The sequence below is a fragment of the Scyliorhinus canicula genome, chromosome 5 (genome assembly GCF_902713615.1).
Source record: "Scyliorhinus canicula chromosome 5, sScyCan1.1, whole genome shotgun sequence".
In the NCBI taxonomy this organism is placed as follows: domain Eukaryota; kingdom Metazoa; phylum Chordata; class Chondrichthyes; order Carcharhiniformes; family Scyliorhinidae; genus Scyliorhinus; species Scyliorhinus canicula.
In genome coordinates, this window is record NC_052150.1 from 180,908,376 (window position 1) to 180,929,802 (window position 21,427).

The window sequence follows — 21,427 nt, forward strand, 5'->3', positions numbered from 1 at the left end:
ATTACCAGGTACGGTAATACCTCTACACAGACTGCCACACTACAGTGCCTGTTCGGGTACACGGGGGGAGAATTCAGAATGTCAAAATTATATAATAGCACGTCTCTGGACTGTGGGAGGAAACCAGAGCACCCTGAGGAAACCCACACAGACACAGGGAGAACGTGCAGACTCCAAACAGGCAGTGACCCAAGGCGGGGTTCGAACCTGGGACCCTAGTGCTGTGAAGCAACAGTGCTAACCACTGTACTATTGTGCCACCACCCAAGTTCAAGTACCTCTGTAATGAAAATCGCTTATTATCACAAGTAGGCTTCAAATGAAGTTACTTTGAAAAGCCCCGAGTCACCACATTCCGGCGCCTGTTCGGGGAGGCTGGTACGGGAATTGAACTGTGCTGCTGGCCTGCCTTGGTCTGCTTTAAAAGCGCAGACGCGGGGTGAATGTGCAAACTCCACACAGATAGTGACCCGGGGCTGGGATTGAACCCGGGTCCTCAGAGCCGTAGGCAGCAGTGGTACCCAATTGGAATAATATTGATGTTGGCTAGATAGTCACAACCTTTAAAGTAGAACAGATCCATACTAACTTTGATCCATGGATTGGTGATGAGTTCATTTTGTTCCTTACTTTCTTTGCATTGTACAGACTGGTGCATTTGGCAAATGCTGCATTCCTGCACATGATAGTCTACATCCTTGTTGATTCCAGGCCAGTGCACAGATTGTCTTGCTCGTCTATGACATTTTTCAATATCTTGATGACCCTCGTGTATCTGTTCCAAGATACCCTGTTGGAGGCATGAGAGAATAACTATCCTGTCTCCTTTGAGTAGGAATCCATCAACTTCTGTGAGGTCATCTTTGATACTGCGAAAAGCTGAGCAACATCCATTGGCCAACCTTCTTTGAGGTATCTAATTACCTTCTGGAGGGTCGGGTCCTTTTCTGTTTTTCTTTGACGATTCGTAGCTTTCTGTCAGACAAATGCAGCTTTTGCTTTCACACTGTGTACAATATCTGAATCTTAGGTGTTAGAATCATTTGTGACTCTGGATAGGGTATCAGTAACAGCTAAGTCTTGTCCTGGCTCTTCATGCTGGTCATTCGAAATCTTGGTTGTCTGTATCCTTGCAACTAGTTTTCATTTATCACAAACTTCCACCCCCATTAGCGATGATTTACCATCTTCCACTATCTCAAATTCAATTGGTATTTTGATGTCACCATTTCTCACAATGCGACAGCAGGAACCTCTTGTGAATATAGTAGCATTCCCATTATAATCGGTTAACCTACTGGTGGCCGGCATGGTAGCACAGTGGTTAGCACTGTCACTTTACAGCGCATGGGTCCGGGTTTGATTCCTGTCCGTGAAGTGTCTGTGTGGGTTTCCTCCGGGTGCTCCGGTTTCCTCCCACAAGTTCTGAAAGACATGCTGTTGGGTAAATTGGACATTCTCAATCTCCCTCAGGAGAAAGGAGATGAGAAACATATCAGGAATGATTAAATGGCGGAGAAGACTCAATGGGCTGAATGGCACAATTCTGCTCCTATATTTTATGGCCTTTTGATCTTGTGGAGACACAGAGAGGGAATCATTAGCCGCATGCGTGGTTCACAGTGGTGTGGGGGAGAGTGAAGGAAGGGTTGGGAGGTGCTGAAGGGAGGGGGTGTGATGAGAAGGTTGGAGGCCACATGGAGAGTTAGGGGGTGGTTGCTCGCGTGGGGGTGGAAAGGTCTGGGGGAGTTGTTGCTCCGCGGAGTGGACCGTTGACATTCTTGTGACACTGGAGGCAAGTCCATTGCTCACTCTCCCTGAGCTCACAGTCGCTGCCACCTCATCTCAGGTGGCCCTGGCTGCCCTGCGGCTCATCTACTGGAATCCGTGGGTGAACAGGACATCCCTCCTGGCCACCACCGCATATAGGAGCCTCCCCAGGTCCACATCCCTGAATCTTGGAGCTGGTTACCTCAGCGCCGTAGGGGCTAGCTGTGCAACTGCTGTTTATGTGCTGCTTGACCTTGTTCGCTGGGGGCGGGGGGAGGTTGCTGGAGAGTGGGGTTATGGCAAATCGTCTGGCGAACCTTCATTTGACAGAGAAATTATTTTTCCAGGCTGAATTTGTAATTATGGGCGTGATCTAACCAAATTCATTCTAAGTTTGGTAGCGAGCTGGAATTAAAAAAAAATTAGAATTCCCAACTTTTTTTTCCAATTAAGGGCCAATTTAGCCCATGGAGCCTCGTTAACTGGACTATTTAACTTGAGTAACATTGCCGGCCTCGCCAGGCTGAGCGCCGGGAAGCTTGCTGCAGTTCCTGCTCGCCATCACGCTTCAAAATCTTTCCGGAGAATCGCGCCATGTCAGTTCTTGTTACGTTGGGCCGGATTCTCCGTCACGGCACCACAGATTACGTCCCGGGGTTCTCCATCTTGCCAGCCGGCCAATGGGGGTTCCCATTGTGGGCAGGTCCACGCCATTGGGAGATCCCTGGGTTGCCAGCGAAATGGAGAATTTCGACAGCGGAGAATCCAGCCCGTTGTTCTTACATTCTTAAAGGATGCAGGGATATCACGAATGCTCTCAGCAACCTGATAATAATTTGAAATTGTTAAAATTTTGCTGTATTCTCTTTTTCCCCCAATAGACACAATCAGTGAAAAATGGAAAATAAAGGTGAAGAAATAGCAATTGTTGGAATAGGATGCAATTTTCCTGGAGGTAGGTAAATGAGGATTGGAATTATAAACGGTTATTCACATTATTATTCATTGGCAGATGTTACTCTAATGTTTGAGCATAAAGGGCTGCTTGCACACAGGTGTGATTACTCACTTGCCCGTCATGGGACCAATTAATTTTCTGTCCATTTAATTTAATAAAAATGCAGCTTCCCCTCCCGAGTCACTGTGTATGGGTGACGCCTGATAATCCTTTATGCCAATATATAATATAAATCAGAGAATTAATCAAAAGTTTCCAATTTATACACAATTTATATGTTTAACATTCAGTTTCAACTGGGGAGAACAGTGAAGCTGGAGCAGAGAACTGTATGTTTTGTTTCAATGAATCAAGTGAACTAAGATCAGTTGGTGCCTCCTTTCTGCTTTGGTGACTGCAAATGAAAAAACAGTCCATCTCACACTGATCTCCAGACACAGTGACTGTGATACAGGCTGTTGTATCAGCTTTCAGGATCTGACAGCTACCATTCGACCAGCCAATCCACTGATAGTTGGGGAGTTTCAAGATCCAGTACAATGGTAACAGCTATCGACCTTCCCAAAACTGCTATTTCTCAGGTCAGTGAGAGATACTAATCCTTAGACTATCACCTTTTAGACAATCATGTTACAGAGGAGACAGCATCATGGTGCCTGTCCAGAGGTACCTTTGTCTTTTTCTTAGGAACCTGTGGCATGAAAAGAAAATCATCTGACTCTCATGAACCTACCACAGGGCAAGTATTTTAAAAATTAATATACGGGTTGTGGATGTCACTGGTTCGGCCAGTTCAGTTGACAAACACAAAACTGTATAAGTAGTAAATACAAATAAATGTGCAATTACAGCGATCGAACCCAACACTGTCCTAGATATGTATGACTTTTAAAACACTTTCTTTGTCAGGATTGTAGAAAAACATTATGCTATTCCAAAGGTTACTTCAACAAATGAAAACTTAAAGCCAATATGGATTGTCAATACTAAAGTGGACAATTCCTTTAAAGATTAATAGAACGCTCATTCACTTTAAATTGGATACCGGTGCTCATACTAATTTAATTAATGAATTGGACTTAGACAAATTAGACCCACAGTCTCAAGCACATGACAATGTTTGTTAGTTACGAGACAATAATGTCATTAATAAGATGGGAACATGTTGGGCGGGATTCTCTGAGCCCACGCCATGCTCGGGAGAATCGCCATTCCCGACAGTATTTTGCGTGATGCCGGTCTGACGCCGTTTCGCTATTCTGCCAACAAGCAAAAACGGCGTGGTCGTGATCGGCGGCGAGCAGCCCAGAGAATTGCCTGAGGGGATCCGTTTAGCGATTCTCCGGGCTCCCGCCGATTTTGCGGCCCAAATAGGCTGAGGTCCCGACCGCATGACCCCAGGTCACGCCGGCGCCATTATAACCTCCTTTTACAAATTGTGAGCCAGTCGTGCTGCCTCATGATGCAGAAGCAGGAGGTGAGGGGTCGGCGTGAGGGGGTGGTTTCCCACTATAAAAGGCATGAGGCACTCACACTCTGTCTCTTTCCACTGGGGACATCTACAGTGTGAGTCAGGCTGTACATATCATATAACTCCGACAGCACGTGGCTAAGAGCTAGTCTGGTTCAGTCAGACAGATTAATCACACTAGGTTAACAGAGAGTCGAACTCACAGAGAACTGTGCTAACTGTGACAGGCTCAATAAATCAGATTGAGCTGAGGGAAGTGGGGTGGGAAGGGGAGGACAGGAGCTCTGGGTCAGAACAACCAGAATGAAAGAGGGAGATGCCAAGGAGGGGTCAGTGAGGGTGGTGGCAGGGAGAGGGGAAGGGGGTGGGGAGAGCAGATACCAAGAAAGATTGTATGTACATAAGAACTGCATAAACTGTAATTATCGGACGCCAAGTTTCAAAGTTTCATTACGCAAATTTGAAAATGCCAACAAAGATATTTCAAAATAATAATTATGTGGTCAGCAACTCAGGAAGAACATAACAAAACCCTCCTTTGAGTAATGCAACGAATAGACAAGTTTGGTTTGAAGCTCAATCGAACCAAATGCCAATTTGGTATATCCAAACTCACATTTTTGAGTGACCAGATTTCCGCTCAGATGTGCAGCCAGACACCGAGAACGTTGGAGCAATTAACAAGATGTCTTTGCCTGAGGAGAACAAAGCAGTTCTCAGACTGCTAGGTGTAGTCAACGTCCTTTGAAAGTTTATCCAAACCTATCCTCAAGAACAACAGCTTTGACAGAGCTGCTAAGAAAGAATATTTTGTTCACATGGATGGAAGAACACGAAAAAGAGCAGTCAAACAACAATGCAGCACAGGAACAGGCCTTTTGGCCCTCCAAGCCTGCGCCGACCATGGTACCTGCCTAATCTAAAACCGTCTGCACTTACGGAGTCCGTATCCTTCCATTCCCACCCTAGTCATATATTTGTCGAGATGTTCCTTAAATGCCGCTAGCGTATCTGCTCCCACCACCTCCCCAGGCAGTGTGTTACATCTATTTACTACCATCTGTGTAAAAAAACTTGCCTCGCACATCTGTTCTAAACTATTTGCCATGCGCTTTAAACCTATGTCCCCTAGTACTTGACTCTCCTACCCTAGGAAGGAGCATCTGACTATCCACTCTGTCCATGTCACTCATGATCATCCTCTATCAGGTCGCCTCTCAACCTCCGTCGTTCTACCGAGTTTATCTAACCTCTCCTCATAGCTAATGCCCTTCATACCAGGCAACATCCTAGTAAACCGCTTCTGTACCCTCTCCAAAGCATCCACATCCTTCTGGTAATGTGGCGACCAGAATTGTGCATAATGTTCCAAATGAAGCCTAACAAAGGTTCTGTACAGCTGCAACATGACTTGCCAAGTTTTATATTCGATGCCCGACCGATGAAGGCCAGAATGCCGTCTGCCTTCTTGACCACTTTATCCACATGCGTTGCCACTTTCAGTGATTGGTGGACATGCACGCCTCGATCTCCCTGCCTGTCAATACACACAAGAGTTTTACCATTTACTGTGTAATTCCTAAATGCATTGGACTTCCAAAGTGCATTACCTCACACTTGTCCCGATTAAACTCCATCTGCCATTTCTCCGCCCAAGACTCCGACCAGTTGATATCCTGCTCTATTCTCTGACAATCCTCTTCACTATCCGCAACTCCACCAATTTTTGTGTTGTCTGAGAACTTACTAATCAGACCAGCTACATTTTCATTCAAATCATTTATATACACAACGACCAACAAAGGTCTCAGAACTGATTCCTGTGGAATGATGCTAGTCACAGCCTTCCATTCAGAAAAGCACCTTTCCACTGCTATCCTCTGTCTTCTGCGCCCAAGCCAGTTCTGTATCCAACTTGCCAGCTCTCCTCTGATCCCATGTGACTTCACCTTTTGTACCAGTCTACCATGAGGGACCTTGTCAAAGGCTTTACTGAAATCCATGTAGACATCATCTACTGTCTTTCTCTCAGCTATCATCTTTGTCACTTCTTCGAAAAACTCGATCAAATTAATGAGGCACGACCTCCCCTTCACAAAACTATACTGTCCATCACTAATAGTCCATTTGTTTCCAAATATGAGTAAATCCTGTCTCTAAGAATCTTTTCCAATAATTTCCCTACCACTGACGTAAAGCTCACCAGCCTATAATTTCCTGGATTATCCCTGCTGCCCTTCTTAAATAATTGATCAACATTGGCTACTCTACAATCCTCTAGAACTTCACCTGCAGCCAATGCGGATACAAAGATTACTGTCAAGGCCCCAGCAATATCATCCCTTGCCTCCCTCAGTATTGTGGGGTAGATCCAATCAAGTCCTGGGAACTTATCTACTTTAATGCTTTTTAAAATGCCCAAAACCTCTTTATTAATATCAACATGACTCAGAATATCTACACACTCTACCCTATACTCCTCATCCACCAAGTCCTTCTCTTTGGTGAATACTGAGGCAAACTATTCATTTAGTATCTCGCCCATTTCCTCTGGTTCCATACTTAGACTCCCTCCAACACCCTTGAATGGACCAATCTTTTCTCTGGCTACCCTCTTTCTCTTTACATATGTATAAAACACCTTAGGATTGTACTTACTCCTATTTCGCAATGGCATTTCATGACCCCTTTCAGCCTACCTAACTGCAACATAAGTTCCTTCCTACTTTATTTCTATTCTTTAAGGGCTTCATCTCTCCTAAGCCTTTTGGACATTACGAATGCTTCCTTTTTCTTTTTGACAAGATTCATAGTATCCCTCGTTATCCAGGGTTCCCCATACTTGCCACCCTTATTTTTCGTCCTCACAGGTACATGCTGGTCCTGAATTCTAATCAATTGACATTTGAAAGTCTCCCACATGCCGGATGCCAGTCAACACTCTCCAGATCCTGCCTAATGCTGTTGTAATTAGCCTTCCCCTAGTCTAACACCTTCACCTGAGGACCACTCTTGTCCTTATCCATAAGCAGCTTAAAACTTACAGAATTATGATCACTGTTCCCGAAATGATCTCCTACTGAAAGTTCGATCACCTGGCCAGTTTCATTCCCCAGTCCCACGTCGAATATGGCCTCTTCCTGAGTTGGGCTATTTACATATTGTTTCAAGAAACCCTCCCGGAAGCTCCTTACAAATTCTACTCCATCCATGCCTCCAGCAGTAAATGTGTCCCAGTCAATATAGGGAAAGCTAAAATCAACCACCACAACAACCCTATTGTTGATGCAACTTTCCAAGATCTGTCTATCTGCTTCTCTATCTCCTGCTGGCTGTTAGGAGGTCTGTAGTAAACCCCCAACATTGTGACAGCACCCTTCCTATTCCTGAGCTCTACCCATATTGCCTCGCTGCCTGAGCCCTCCAAAGTGTCCTCCCTCAGCACAGCTGTGATATTCTCCTTAATCAATAATGCAACCAGGTTTAGCTCACTCAGCTAAATCGCTGGCTTTTAAAGCAGACGAAGCAGGCCAGCAGCACGGTTCGATTCCCGTACCAGCCTCCCCGGACAGGCATGTGGTGACTAGGGGCTTTTCACAGTAACTTCATTGAAGCCTACTCGTGACAATAAGCAATTTTCATTTCAACTCCCCCAACCCTTTTGCATCCCCTCTATCCTGCCTGAAGCATCTAAATCCTGGAATGTTTAGTTGCCAATCATGTCCCTCTTTCAACCATGTTTCTGTAATAGCAACATGTCCATGCTTCGACAGCTTGATTGGACAGAATTTTCACAGCAATATGATTTTAAGCATATTACGTCAAGCACATTACATCCGCATCAAATGGAAAAGTGAAGAAAGGTGTTCACATTAAGAAGAAACTCCTCAAGAAATCGTTGGATTCAGGAAGCGATCCATCCTTAGCTCTACTCATCAATAGAGCTACGCCATTAGCAACAGGTTTGGCACCAGCTCAACTGCTGATGAATCGACAGCTACATACAACATTACTGTACTTAGAAATATCAGATCCTGATACTGAACATGTGAACAAGGTGGAGCGGAAGAAGAAAATGCAACAACAACATTACGACAGGACAGCTAAGGAGCTAGTTAAGCTAGAACCAGGTGATAATGTCAGGGTACAGGTTCCTACTGGAGGATGGTCCTGCATGGCACATGTGATTCGTTAGGCAGCTCCACACTCATATGTTGTGAAGGAAAATGAGGGTTCTATCTTGCAAAGGAACAGGGGAGTACATCTAAAAGTGAAAGCACCTCAACCAATCTTTCAGAACATTGAGTTGGACACAGAACTAATCAAGTCAACTGCTACAACTTTGCCAGCATGAAAGTGAGATGTAGTCACACCGGAAAAGACAGAAACATCTGCTGATTGAGAAGGTCGACTTGAATCAAAAAGAAGCCGGACAGACTCAAGATGTGAACTGTAAAATGTTCAAAAAATTGTTAACACATAACGATATTCATTTGCATGTATAAATGTTTGTAGTAATCTCCAAACATTTTCAAAGGAAGGGGGATGTAACAATATGTATATTGTAAAGAAGATTAAGGGTCAACAATTTCATGTTATACTTCTCACCACCAGATGAGGATAAAGAGGAGCCATATAAACATCAGGTGACTCCTGGGATTCTGGGAGAAGGTGTTTAGGCGTGAGAGAGATTAGTTGCATAGTGAGAGAGTTCTGTAGTTATATAGTTTAGTTTAGTATCCTTTTACCTAGGAACTTGTTCGAATCTAATTTAAATAGTGTAAATTTGTTCATTTACTTAGCTTGATGTTCTTTGTTCAACACCACATACTCAAGACGTCCTGATAAACAAAACAGAGAACATCACAAGGATGGTTAGTGACTTGGAGGGGAACCTGCTGGTGGTGGTGTTCCCAGCTATGAGCTGCTCCTGTTCTTCTGGCAGTGATCAGGGATTGGAAGGTGCTGCTTTAGGAACCTTGATCAGTGCAGCCTCTTGTGTTCATTGTCCTCTGTTTGCATTTGGAGAACTGCTAGAATACCAAAAGAAAGGCACCTATAATAAAGAGTAGTTTGGCTCAAGTTCACTTTGCAGTTGATTAGAAAGTTTGCACAAATTTGGTGCAGATTATTCAATCAAGTGATCATGGTCAGACGTGATGACATTAGTCCATCTTGGGAGATGATGGACTGCGCCAGGGTGATGTCACTTCTGTATTGAGCATCATTTGTTATGGCTGTGGAGACTGGGTGATGAGTGGCAGTCTCTTTCACAACTCACACAGATGTACAGTATTGACATGAAGTCGACTGATGGTTTTTCCTTCCTCTCGTTTCTGCCATCTGGGCATTTCTTTTATCTTCTGCTTTTTCCGTGCCCTTCCTGACTTGTCTCCAAGCACTCTGATCAGCAACAGACTTGCTAAGTATCAACTCTGACCCTGTCAGCATGAAATCGTGCTTCCAGACATCCTTGAATCGCAAACGTGGGGACCTGTGGGTCGTGTGCCAGAGCAAGTTCACCATAGAGCATATCTCTGGGGATGTGGCCATTATTCAGCTCACGGGTACGAGCCAACAGAGTCACCGCTGACACAAGAGGCCAAACATGCTGGGATTCCTGCACACTGGTTTAATTTCATTTTTGGCACTCTGTCTTGCCAAAAGATTCCCAATATTCATCTGAGGCAGTGGTTGTGGAAGCTGCTCTGCTGTTTTTCCTGGTTGGCATAAGTTGTCCATGCCTTGTTACTTTAAAGGAAGATGCTGAGAACATAAGACTTGTACACATGGAGCTTTGTATTTTCAGTTAGTTTGCTGTTGGTCCACATTTGTCTTCTCAACTTTGATATGACAGCTGTGGCCTTGGCAATCCTGCTGCTGATTTCAGCATTGAGGGACAGGATCCTGGCAATTGCTGACCCAAGGTATATGAAGCTATCAACATCCTCCAGAGTGAGGTTGTCAATGTTGATGGAAGGTGGAATCTCTATGTCCTGGCCCATAACTTAGAACTTCCTGATGCTGACTGTCAGTGCAAATTCCTTGCAGGCCCAGGAGAACGGACCTACAAGTCATAGCGAGTGAATTTATGGGATGCCAGCGTGGAGTACTCAGCATGTAGAAACCCACAGGCTAAGATGTTGTGCATTTTGGTCTTAGTGTGCCGTCTTGCCAAGTTGAACAGCTTACCTTCAGCTCTGGCATGTAGGTAGACATCCTCATTTGAGACACTGAAAGCATCCAATAGCAGGATTGATAAAAATATGCCAAAGAGAGAAGGTGCCAGAATGCAGCCCTGCTTTATCCCGCTGCTGATTTGAAAACTTTTGACGATGCTCCATCGTAACTAACTGAACTGTGCATGTTCTTGTGGAAAGAAGAAATGATGCCCAGGAATCCAGGTGGACAATCTATTTTCCACAGCAATTTGAAGAATTAATTTCTTCAGCCAGAGGGTGGCGTATCTGTGGAACTCTTTGCCGCAGAAGGCCGTGGAGGCCAAATCACTGAGTATCTTTAAGGCAGAGATAGATAGGTTCTTGATTAATAAGGGGATCAGGGGTTATGGGGAGAAGGCAGGAGAATGGGGATGAGAAAAATATCAGCCATGATTGAATGGCGGAGCAGACTCGATGGGCCGAGTGGCCTAATTCTGCTTCGACGTCTTATGGTCTTGTGGTTTTACCTCTGCTGACACGGTCAAAGGCCTTGGTGAGGTCTATGAAGGCAATGTAGAGTGGTCTGCGTTTTTCACAGCACTTCTCTTGTAACCTTCGGAGTGAGAAAATCATGTCAGCTGGTGATCTGCCAGCTCAGAAGCCACATTTAAGACTCAGGATCGATGATTGATGCCGGGAATCTGCAATCTCCTCTGAACAAGGTGGGAAGACTTTCCCACAATGCATAACAAGGAGATTCCTCAGTAATTGTTGTAGTCACTGCAATCCATTTGTGTTTGCACAAGGGTGACTATATTTGCATCACAAATGTCTTTAAGCACAAAGTTACACCTCCAGCAGAGACATAACAAGCTATGGAGTTGCGGCCGAAGTGCTGGTTTTCCACTTTTGCTAACTTCAGATGAAATGCCATTGTTTTCTGGGCTTTACACTGACACGATGGTCAGTGGCCTTGTTGAGCTCTGCTATGAGGGCTCACTGTCCAGCTCAGCCATGACAGGAAAGTCTGGAATGGCGCTGGGAGCTTCTTCAGTGACAACATTCTCCATTGCATAAAGTTCTAGGGCTCCACCACCTTCCCAAATGCTCGCTAAGTTTACTTTTTACCTTCATGGGGGGGGGGGGGGGGGAGGGAATTGGACTGCTGCTTCTTGGCCTGTTGTTTTCTTGATTCCTTCGTACATCCTTCTAGCATCCCTTGGTTCAGCAGTAGCTTGAACGCATTGTTCAATGCAAGGCCGTCTGTTGGGACTTGGTTCTGGCCGCTCTGAGAACATCTTGATTTTGTTTGCTGGGGACTTGTTTGTAGTTCATGGGGGTTCTCCTCATGGTTGCAGCAACTGGATCCATTTCAGTTTAACAAGCCTGAAACCAGTCAGCGTTCCTCTGGTATATTTCCCTTGCACAGTGAGTGCAGAGTTATGGATGGTGTTGAGTAAATGACCCCACTTTGACACTGCACTGTGACCTTGAGCATTGCTTAAAAAGGAGCCTGAAGAAGGATGTTGAGGAACTCCTGGGTCCTTTCTGGGTGGCGCCAGGAAGTGTTGATCTGAGGATGACCTTTCTTCTTGCAGCCTGACCTTGCTACACACCAGAAGCTGGTCAGTGTCTCAGTCAGGGCTGTGATAGCTACGAATGATGAGGACGCTTTTGAAGGTTGGATGTCTGGTGATGATGGGATCTAGCTGGCTTTAGTGGCGAGATCTCGGATGTCTCCAGAACACCTTGTGGCACAGCTTAGTTTGGAAGTAGCTGTTTGTCACAATCATCCATGGTAATAGCATAGCTCCAACATCTTCTGTCCATTTTCATTTATTTTATCAATTCTCTGGTGTTGTATGCACATTGGCTAAATTGTGTAGTTGGTGCCTATTCTTGCATTTAAGCTCGCTGAAGATAGTCTCTCATACCTGGGAATTCTGCTGATCATTGCCTCAAATGCCTCATAGAATTGAGTCTTGTCATCTGGAGTGGCAGTGAGTGAAGGCGCACAGATGCGCATGATGTTGACAGGAACTATGCTTGTGGAAAAGCAATGCGTACAAAGTCATTTTGAGCCTTCTATGGAGAGGAGGGGGTTGGGGATTGTGGGGGTGGGACAATCACATGTTCAATCATCATGAGTAGAGCGTATTTCACTGCAAATCCAACCGCATGCTCAAGTGTTGCCCTGCCAGAAGAACATGCTGTATTTCTCTTTATGGGATCCACTTTGAGTGAGCCTATTTTTTTGCAGCACAGAAATGTCCACATTGAGCCTTGTAAGTTCTTTGTTGATCACAGCTATCTTGCAAGTGTCATCAACCTGCCCAGGTCATTGCTCTGTCCAGGACGCATGGTCCTTATGTTCCAGTTTGAGATGCGAAAGACTGGTGGTTTCCTAGTTGGGTTTGTCTTGCATGGTGCATAGATTAGTGTTACATTTTTGTTGTTAGCCATAAATAGAAAAAGAAGTAGAGGTGCCACGCTCTAAGTTCGTAAAACTTAAGGCACCGTTTGTTTAGAGATGTTGCTTCTGCAGAGTAAGATGATGAACTGAAAGCCCTCGTAAGTACTCTGCTGATGTCACTACAGATTATGTGATATTCCACCAACACGCAGTATTACTTGAATACATAACAGCCCTCCCACTTAACTGCTTCAGTGCAAATAACTTTTCTTTTAAACACTTTACAACAGACCCAACTAAATATTAATTACATGACACCATTATGTTACCTAGGAGGCCATTCAGCCCATTGAGTCTGCACAACCTTCCAAAAGAGCACTCCATCTAGACCCACTCCACCGCCAGTTTTGGATCCCAGTTCCTTGGTCTGCACTCCTTCAGCCTTTCTCTCTTCCATTTCCTTTTCAAAGCAAGCAATATCTTAGCCCATAAGCAATCTCCTCACCCACAAGCGACTAGTTCTTCCCTTACCTGGACAGTGGGTCGCAGAGTCAGCAACTTTCTAGGTTCCCATTCCCTCAGCCCGTTTACAGTGAAGGGTTTATTTAGAGATTTTGAGTCTACAGGGTAAGATAGTGAACTGAAAGCCCACGCAAATACACCACTGATATCACTACAGATCACGTGACATTCTATCAGCTGGTAGTATTACTTGAATACATAACAATTAGCAACCCACGTGGCCACCTGAGGGTCTTGTGATGGTTGGGATGCTGCCCTGAAGCCTGTTCAAACTTTTCTGGTGGTTTTAACTTTACAGTTGTGGTATTTTAAGACAGAACAACACAAATTATCCACAAAATTCATGAGCAACATTTTTCTTAATCTGTAGTATTTTCTAACTTGGATGCATCTTGTGCTTTTTAACCCAATGCATCTTTGATGGGCCTCACTGCCTCCATTCTCCAGGTGAAGTGGTAAAGTTCCTAAAATCCATCATCCGATTGTGCCTATTCAAATAAGAATGTGCAAGGCGTATGGGGAAAGAGGCAGGGGAATGTCACTGAGCCATGATGCTTGATTGGATATGTGTACCAGTGACAGCTACATTTTTATAACTGGGGGATCGCTCCAAGTGTTATCTATAAAATCTTTTCTATGATATGATCTCTGCCCCAGATAAGAATTGGTTCAGATGACTGGTGAAGGTGCAGAGAATCAGCCAGCAATGCTTTCCAGAGGCAGGGGCGGTGGGGGGGGGGGGGGGGGGGGGGGGGGTGTGTGTGGAATCAGGACACCCCAGTCTACTCCTACTCTTGCAAAGTTTAAACTTGTGTCCTCCGATTCTCCGCAGTGTGTGAATCTATCAATAGGGATGCTGTCCAACCCCTGTATTAGTGATAGTCTTCCCTCAGTTTGGCGGCGCCCATTTAAGACAGAGATGAGGAGGAATTTCTTCTCTCAGAGGATAGTGAAATGGAATGTTGGCTTTATTGCAAGGCGGAGGGAGTATAAAGGTCGGGAGGTCTTGTTACAGCTGTACAGGGAATTGGTGGGTTTCCTCCTGGTGCTCCGGTTTCCTCCCACAGTCCAAAGATATGCACGTTAGGTGGATTGGCCATGCTTAATTGCCACTTAGTGTAAATTAGGTGGGGTTACTGGGTTACAGGAATAGGGTGGATGCTCAAGTAGGGTGCTCTTTCAGTGGGTCGGTGCAGACTCGATGGGCCGAATGGCCTCCTCCTGCACTGTAAATTCTATGATTCTTTCAAATAGCTGCAATCCTTCAGAAACATCCACTCCAATTAACGATGATTTCTCACCCTCTACCACCTCAAAGTCGATGGGTATCTCTATTTTCCCATTCTTAACAAGAAGTCAGCAGGACCCTCTTGCGATTATCTTGTTACCATTGTAATCTTTGAGCCTACAAATGGATTGTTTTATTAGTGGTTTTTCAATGGCTTACTTTAAAGATCTGTACGTGATAATATTTGTGTGCTCTTCTGTGTCAATCTTAAATGGTATCATTTCTCCATTTATTTGTAATGACATCCACTCCTTAATTATCTTTGAGAGTGCTTTTACTGGTCTTTCTTTTCGATCCAGTAAATCAATCTGAGTGATAGCTTCCATTTCTTGGGGCAATTCTTGCCCCAATTCTTGGGCAGCACGGTAGCACAAGTGGATAACACTGTGGCTTCACAGCGCCAGGGTCCCAGGTTTGATTCCCGGCTGGGTCACTGTCTGTGCGGAGTTTGCACGATCTCCCCGTGTCTGCGTGGGTTTCCTCCGGGTGCTCCGGTTTCCTTCCACAGTCCAAAGACGTGCGGGTTAGGTGGTTTGGCCATGATAAATTGCCCTTAGTGACCAAAAAAGGTTAGGAGGGGTTATTGGGTTACGGGGATAGGGTGGAAGTGAGGGCTTAAATGGGTCGGTGCAGACTCGATGGGCCGAACGGTCTCCTTCTGCACTGTATGTTCTATGTTCTATCATGAAGGTATCCAAAAGTGAATATGGTGAGTAATCCTCCCTATCTACTACGATGTTGGATTTTGTCTCTGCACTCTGTACACTTTGGATCCGTCTGAAATTACTATAGGAGTTTTTAAATTTGGTTACTAGAACAGTTGCTGATAAATGACACTATGGTACAAAGTGGTTTAGCTCGCCACAATTGGAACAATGTTTCCCTTTCACCAGATCATTCTTTTGACTGTGGGCGTGTCCACAGCGTGTGCACCTCATCACAAACCTGGCGCCACTTTCAAAATGGTCGGCGGCCATTGTATACAGTTTTTTTTAGCTGCGACACATCATTAATGGCATCAGCCACATTTCCCGATTTCGTGCTCTTTTCCTTAGCCAAGAATTTGGCATATTCGCTCGATGCCTGTTCGCTGGCCTTACACATATTAAGTGTCTTCAATTGATAAAACCGTCTCCTTACCATTTTTACGCACAAATGTTCATAATTTATCCCAAACACAACTTGATCCCGCAGCATAGAATCGGAGGCTGAGGACAAATTACAGGACTGCGCTCGCAGCTGTAGAGCTGTGATAAAGGAATCTACTGACCCTTCCCTGAACTGCAGTCTTTTCCGAAACATGTAGCCCTCATAGATCTCATTCACCTGTTCCTTACAGTGTGTATCAAACTTTTGAAGCACCATGCTATATTTATTTTTATTCTTATCTGCACTGAATTCAAACAAATTACCCCGATCTAATGCTTGCGGTACAGCCAAATTTAGTAGGAGTGCTATTTTCCATTGGTCTGATGCATTTTCAAGCATGGAGGCAGAAATAAAAACTTCATACTGTTGCTGAAAGAAAGCCCAGTTTTGGCATAGTTTACCTGTCTTGAAGTGGTCAGGCTTCTTGAGACCTTCCATCTTCTGATCTGTCTTTACAGTAGATTTTTTTTGAGTTGTAGCTTCTTTATTGATTCATCATGGAATTAACCATTTGGTTACCAGCAGCACTTTGCGATTACTGGAACTCAGTAGAAATTTGAGTTAAAACTTGTCAGGTGCAAATAAGAATTGTTTTATTTGCATTACAATTGAGAGTCATTTTAAAGTCCAGCCATCATATGGCTCACAAAGAGGCAATTTGTAGACAATTGAACTTTCAAACAATCACAGATAAAATTTTACTTGCTTAGGCAAACAGCTCGAAATAACCTCTCAGAGTTAGGAAGTGAAATATGAAGGACAGGTTGATAGATAACGAATAGGAAGTTGAAAAAGAGAGAGAGATGGCAGAAAATCCATCACAGTTATACCAAGTCATATCTGGTTTCAGGCATCTAATTACACCCTAATGTAATCCTAATTGGTTTGGGTTAGACTCAAACACATCTGATTTGACGGCAAGCCGTCCATCTTCAATATGCAACATTACTTCTAATTGTTTCGTATCTGCATACTTGTGTATGTTAAAGAATGCGATATTGTGCTTTATCAAGGCCAGCAAAAACTGGTTTCTGCTGGCTTAGCTATTATAACAATGGAGCCTTCATGTTATCTTGTCATGCATGTTACCTTGTCATGCATGTTATCTTGTCATGCATGTTACCTTGTCATGCAATGCTGTTGCTGTGACTGTTGCTATGTCCTTGGACACTGACTCGAAAAATATAAATCAAACTGTCTGCTTTAATCTAGTAAAGTGAATTATGCTGCTTCTATGAAATTGTTATGTTTTGAGAATGTTGAAATCAAATATATTTGATTCAATGTTCTAACTGTCCATTTTTAAAAACCAGCAATAGTCTAAAATGTTTCAGACTGTATAAGTTATGGAATATGATTCAGGCTGTTATCACTAGTGGCCCGAAATCAGAACAATAGAGCCTTTAAGTTACTGGGCTCTCGTCACCTCGTTGCCATGGATTCAGCCCTTGTCCTTGGAGAAATGTAGTGAAAAGTGCTTGTCTTATCAGAATTCTGTGTTTCTTTTAAACTACGTATTTAAAAGTTGTGTTAGAGAAAATGATTAAATGAATTTGCAGAATATGTGTTTTTAATCCATAATTTAAAACTGGTGCTTAATATTTATGCTAAACAGCTACCTTTTATCTATATTAGGTGTATGAGAAATACCTGGCTTCTACAGTTTGGCCCTTTGATAAATCAAAAGATTAAGTGAGATATATCAGAATAAGATAAAATACATCATTAATGCGATAGGATAGGTAAAAGCGCAAAGAATAACTCATTCATATTGTCATTGCAGTTTTAAACAATAGAATGGACACTTAGCATTGCAACAAGCATTTCAACAATAATCATTATAATTCTTAAAGAATAACAATTAATAAATTAATCAAATGTGATACTGCTGATTCAGTATTAATAAATTATACAATATGTTAATAATACAATCAAATAATTGATTGATCAGTAACATTTCAACAATAGTATTTCATCCCAAATTCATCCTATGGGGGTGCAGTTGGATTAGTTTGAATCATTCTGACAGTTGGTCCCCTGTGTTTAATGAATAGTTCTTTGATGCACTTAGCACATTGGTATGTTATGTAAATGATGAATACAGCTGCACAGGAGAATAGGATTATTCTTATTGTGGACATTCCAGTGTGTTCAAGCCACCCGCAATTTTTTTCCCAGAGCGAGATAACTTGGGGTGGATCAAGTTTCTTGATTTCTTTTTGGATGTGCAATGCCAAATCTTCAACTTCCTGTGAGTTATCTGGAGTGAAAGTGCAACACTCCGCACCAATCAGGGCGCAAGTGCCACCTTTTTCGGCCAGCACATAGTCAAGTGCCATTCGATTTTGTAATACCACGGTTCGAATTGCTCGCATTTCGTCAGAAATTTTATCTAGGGCAGTGGCGGTGTAATCAGCTACATTTTGTATGATGGTTGTTATTTTATTTAACTCGTTCTCCATCCTTATTTCCCAATAGAAAGGAATGATTCTGGCATAAATTGCATCTCTTAAGGTAATGGAACGTTTATTTCTTCGAGCAGCCGCTTCTGAAACATGAGAGAGATTAGGCACATGACGAATGGCGGGTACAATGTATCCTAAATAGCAAGATCCTGACCAGGATCTTGGGAGCCAGGGATATGCTTTATCATCGCAAATAAAATAAGTTCCATTATAAGCAGCAGAATATAAGTAATATATTCTAAGAACCATTGGTCTGCGAATGTATTATTATTTTTGAGATTAGGTATGCTTGTTATCCTTGAGGACCGCATAACTCTTTGTAAACAATTGTTTGTACATTTATAAGCTGTGTTAACATCTACACAATTAGTACAAACACTATTACCCATTTGTATCCCTTTAGGGTTCTTACTAATGAGGCAAATTGATCCTTTTTGTTTAATATTAGTTGGGAGGTTAAGATGTTGAGGTTTTTGATCAGGGTTATATTTAAGTTGGTGTCACCCTGAAAAGGTGTTTAGTGGATAGCCTGCAGATTTCCATAAGTTAATACATTTTTGCATGTGAACCTGGTACAACATTTACAAAGCCAGTCCAATAACTGAAAATGAGTATTATGGTTAACATTTTACAGATCTTAACATTGGTATACTGATTAAAAATTGATATCATGATTACATAATTCAGCAATAAACAATTAATAATAATAATTTCATGTATACAAATAAAATGATTATACATGGTAATAAATGGTAAAATGATTATCAAAATTGATCATGTAATTTATTAATAAATTATTAATAATAATTCACTAACAAATGAATAATAATGAAACTTTGTATTGGATGTGAATTGTCAAGTCTTTGACATCTTCTGGATTATACACAAAAGCTTGTTGAAAGGGTTAATTTTCTTGCAGAGACAAAAAGGTGCGTATAGCTTGGAATGATGCCATTCGCATCTCTAAACGTTTTTTTATATTTGTCACTCAAATGGACTGGGAGTAAAAGTTGGATTGCTGCCAAATTCCCATTATCAAGTCTCTTAGAAAGAGATGTTCTCTCTATGGATTTGCTTTAATCAGAGTTACTTTTCTGAAGTTTTAATTTCCAAGCTAATTCTAAACATTTATTTTAAAATATCAAACACAATAACTTATTGAATATATAACTGAACCAGTTTTGCGCTGTATCTTGGTTTTCTGTAGTTGAATTTGTCGATTCTGCTAAAGAAAGCACAACTAACAAGATATGTTAATTTCTTAACATTAATAAAGCAACATTCAGAATAATGGCAATTTTCTCAAGCTGACAGTTCTTGGCAACTTTTTAGCGATACGTGACTTGTCCCGTATCCCTGGAGCCAGGAGGCTGGCCTTCATCATAGACCAGTCTGCAACCATAAAATCTGAAACTTGCAAAATGGCCGTCTTCAACACGAGAAAGGAATCTTCTGGAAATTTTTTTTTAAAGTGAGTGTGTGATGAATGGTATCAGTAGTTGCTGTAATGGTACCTTACCTTTAATGCATTGGCCCTTTAAGACCGGGCTTGGAACCCTGGGGGACTCCACCTCTGGTTCCGCCCCCAGGAAACGGTATATAAGAGGAGGCTCACTCGGCAGCATTTGATGAGCACACTTCTCGGCTTCTGTTCAGTTCTCAGATGATTAAAGCCTTTGAATTCCCTATCTTCTCACCTGTGTTGTAATTGAGGGTATCTCAGAGTGCAAGGGTTGGATTTGTCGTTAATGGAGGAGAGGCAACGATTGACGTGCCTTTTTTTAGCAGTTGAGGTTTCTTTAGCTGCTTTGATGGCAGCCGTTCTGTTCTGAGTAAGTTCCCTTTTGCCTTTGGAAATTTTCTGACCCAAGTGAACAACTTCTTCCTGCGCAATTTCTGCTTTGGCAAAGCTAGCTTTGTGACCATTAGTACTGAGGTGGTTCAAGACCACCCGTAAGTCTTTGTCATGATCATCTTTATTGATGGAGGTTATCAGAACATCATCTTCATGCTGGATAATGGTGGATGTCAGAACAGGCAATTGCCTGAGATGATTCTGTAGAGCCATGTGGTAAACAGTTGGGCTATTGTGATACTGTTGCTGATTAACTGCAATAGCAAACCATGGTTGTACTTGCTTAGCCAGTGGTACTGACCAGAAGCCGTACTGGGTGTGCCTTGTTGGAACGTAACCCTAGGTGCGTCTTGTTTGTGTGCGTTATGTGGTTGACCACGAGGTGGAAACGTATTGTAGTGAACATCGTCTACTTCATTATCATCTCTCGAATCCATCCGTTGTTTAAGATAGCATTTTGCCATCCAGTGTCCTACTCTACCACAGAAAAGACATTGTGGTATTTCCTTACGTGAGTTTAATGGAGCAAGAGTACATGTTTGCCCTGACGCTTGTGGTGGTATTGTAGTTACTGCTGATATTCCTGCAGGTGCTGCAACAGCTGCCACTGGAGCAGCGGGTAGAGCAACACCTGCTGCTGGAGTAGCAGGTAACATAGGCTGAAATTGAGCAACAGGCAACATGGACTGGATTTGAGCAATAGGCTGCATTTGACCAGGTGCCATAGGCTGCATTTGAGTCACTGCAATGTTAAAGATTGCCTGATTGTGCAAACCACGATCTATCTGAATGCATCGGTCAACTATGTCTCGGTATGTGCCAGTTGTGGCCCAAGCCGGTAAAACCAAATTCAAGGCAGCAGAAACTTCAGGTTTAACACCGGCTATAAAAGCCGTTTTTAATGGACTTAAAGTGCTTGCGTCCCATGTGTCAGTTTCCTGTTCGAGTGCCATTCCTGAATATTCCATCCAAGACTGTAAAAATCTTTCCTTGAAATCCTGAATATCTTTATTATATTTTGAAGATGTGATCTTAGATCAATTAGTCCTCGGGGGGCGAAATTTTAATAGCCAATTCTTGACTGCTCGCCAACCAGCTTCTAAATTTTGTAAATCGTCTCCAAGGGCAACTTCCACCTCAGTTCTAAGGGTTGAAATTCCACGAGTACCTAGCATGATAGTCAGAATTTGTGCTCCATCAAATAGGTGGAGACTGTAAATGGATTGTAATCTGTGAATTCCATCCCATGTGGTCATACCACCCTTTTTAGGGTGTGGAAGATCTTTGGACCATTCGTCAATTTTTGCAGGATCTGCTGGTTCGTGAATCCATTATTGATCAAATATGTTTCTAGTGATAGTTTCAGCTTCTTCTT

General features: G+C 43.0%; 1 protein-coding gene across 1 annotated transcript in view; it reads left to right on the forward strand.

Annotated features, from left to right (window-relative positions):
• Positions 1 to 21,427, forward strand: part of LOC119966465 (phthioceranic/hydroxyphthioceranic acid synthase-like) — a 40,907-nt gene that overhangs the window by 2,606 nt on the left and 16,874 nt on the right. The window contains exon 2 of the mRNA XM_038798196.1: positions 2,652 to 2,725. Within this exon, the coding sequence (XP_038654124.1) occupies positions 2,668 to 2,725 (58 nt within the window). The 5' untranslated portion in view covers positions 2,652 to 2,667. The remainder of the gene's footprint in view (positions 1 to 2,651; positions 2,726 to 21,427) is intronic.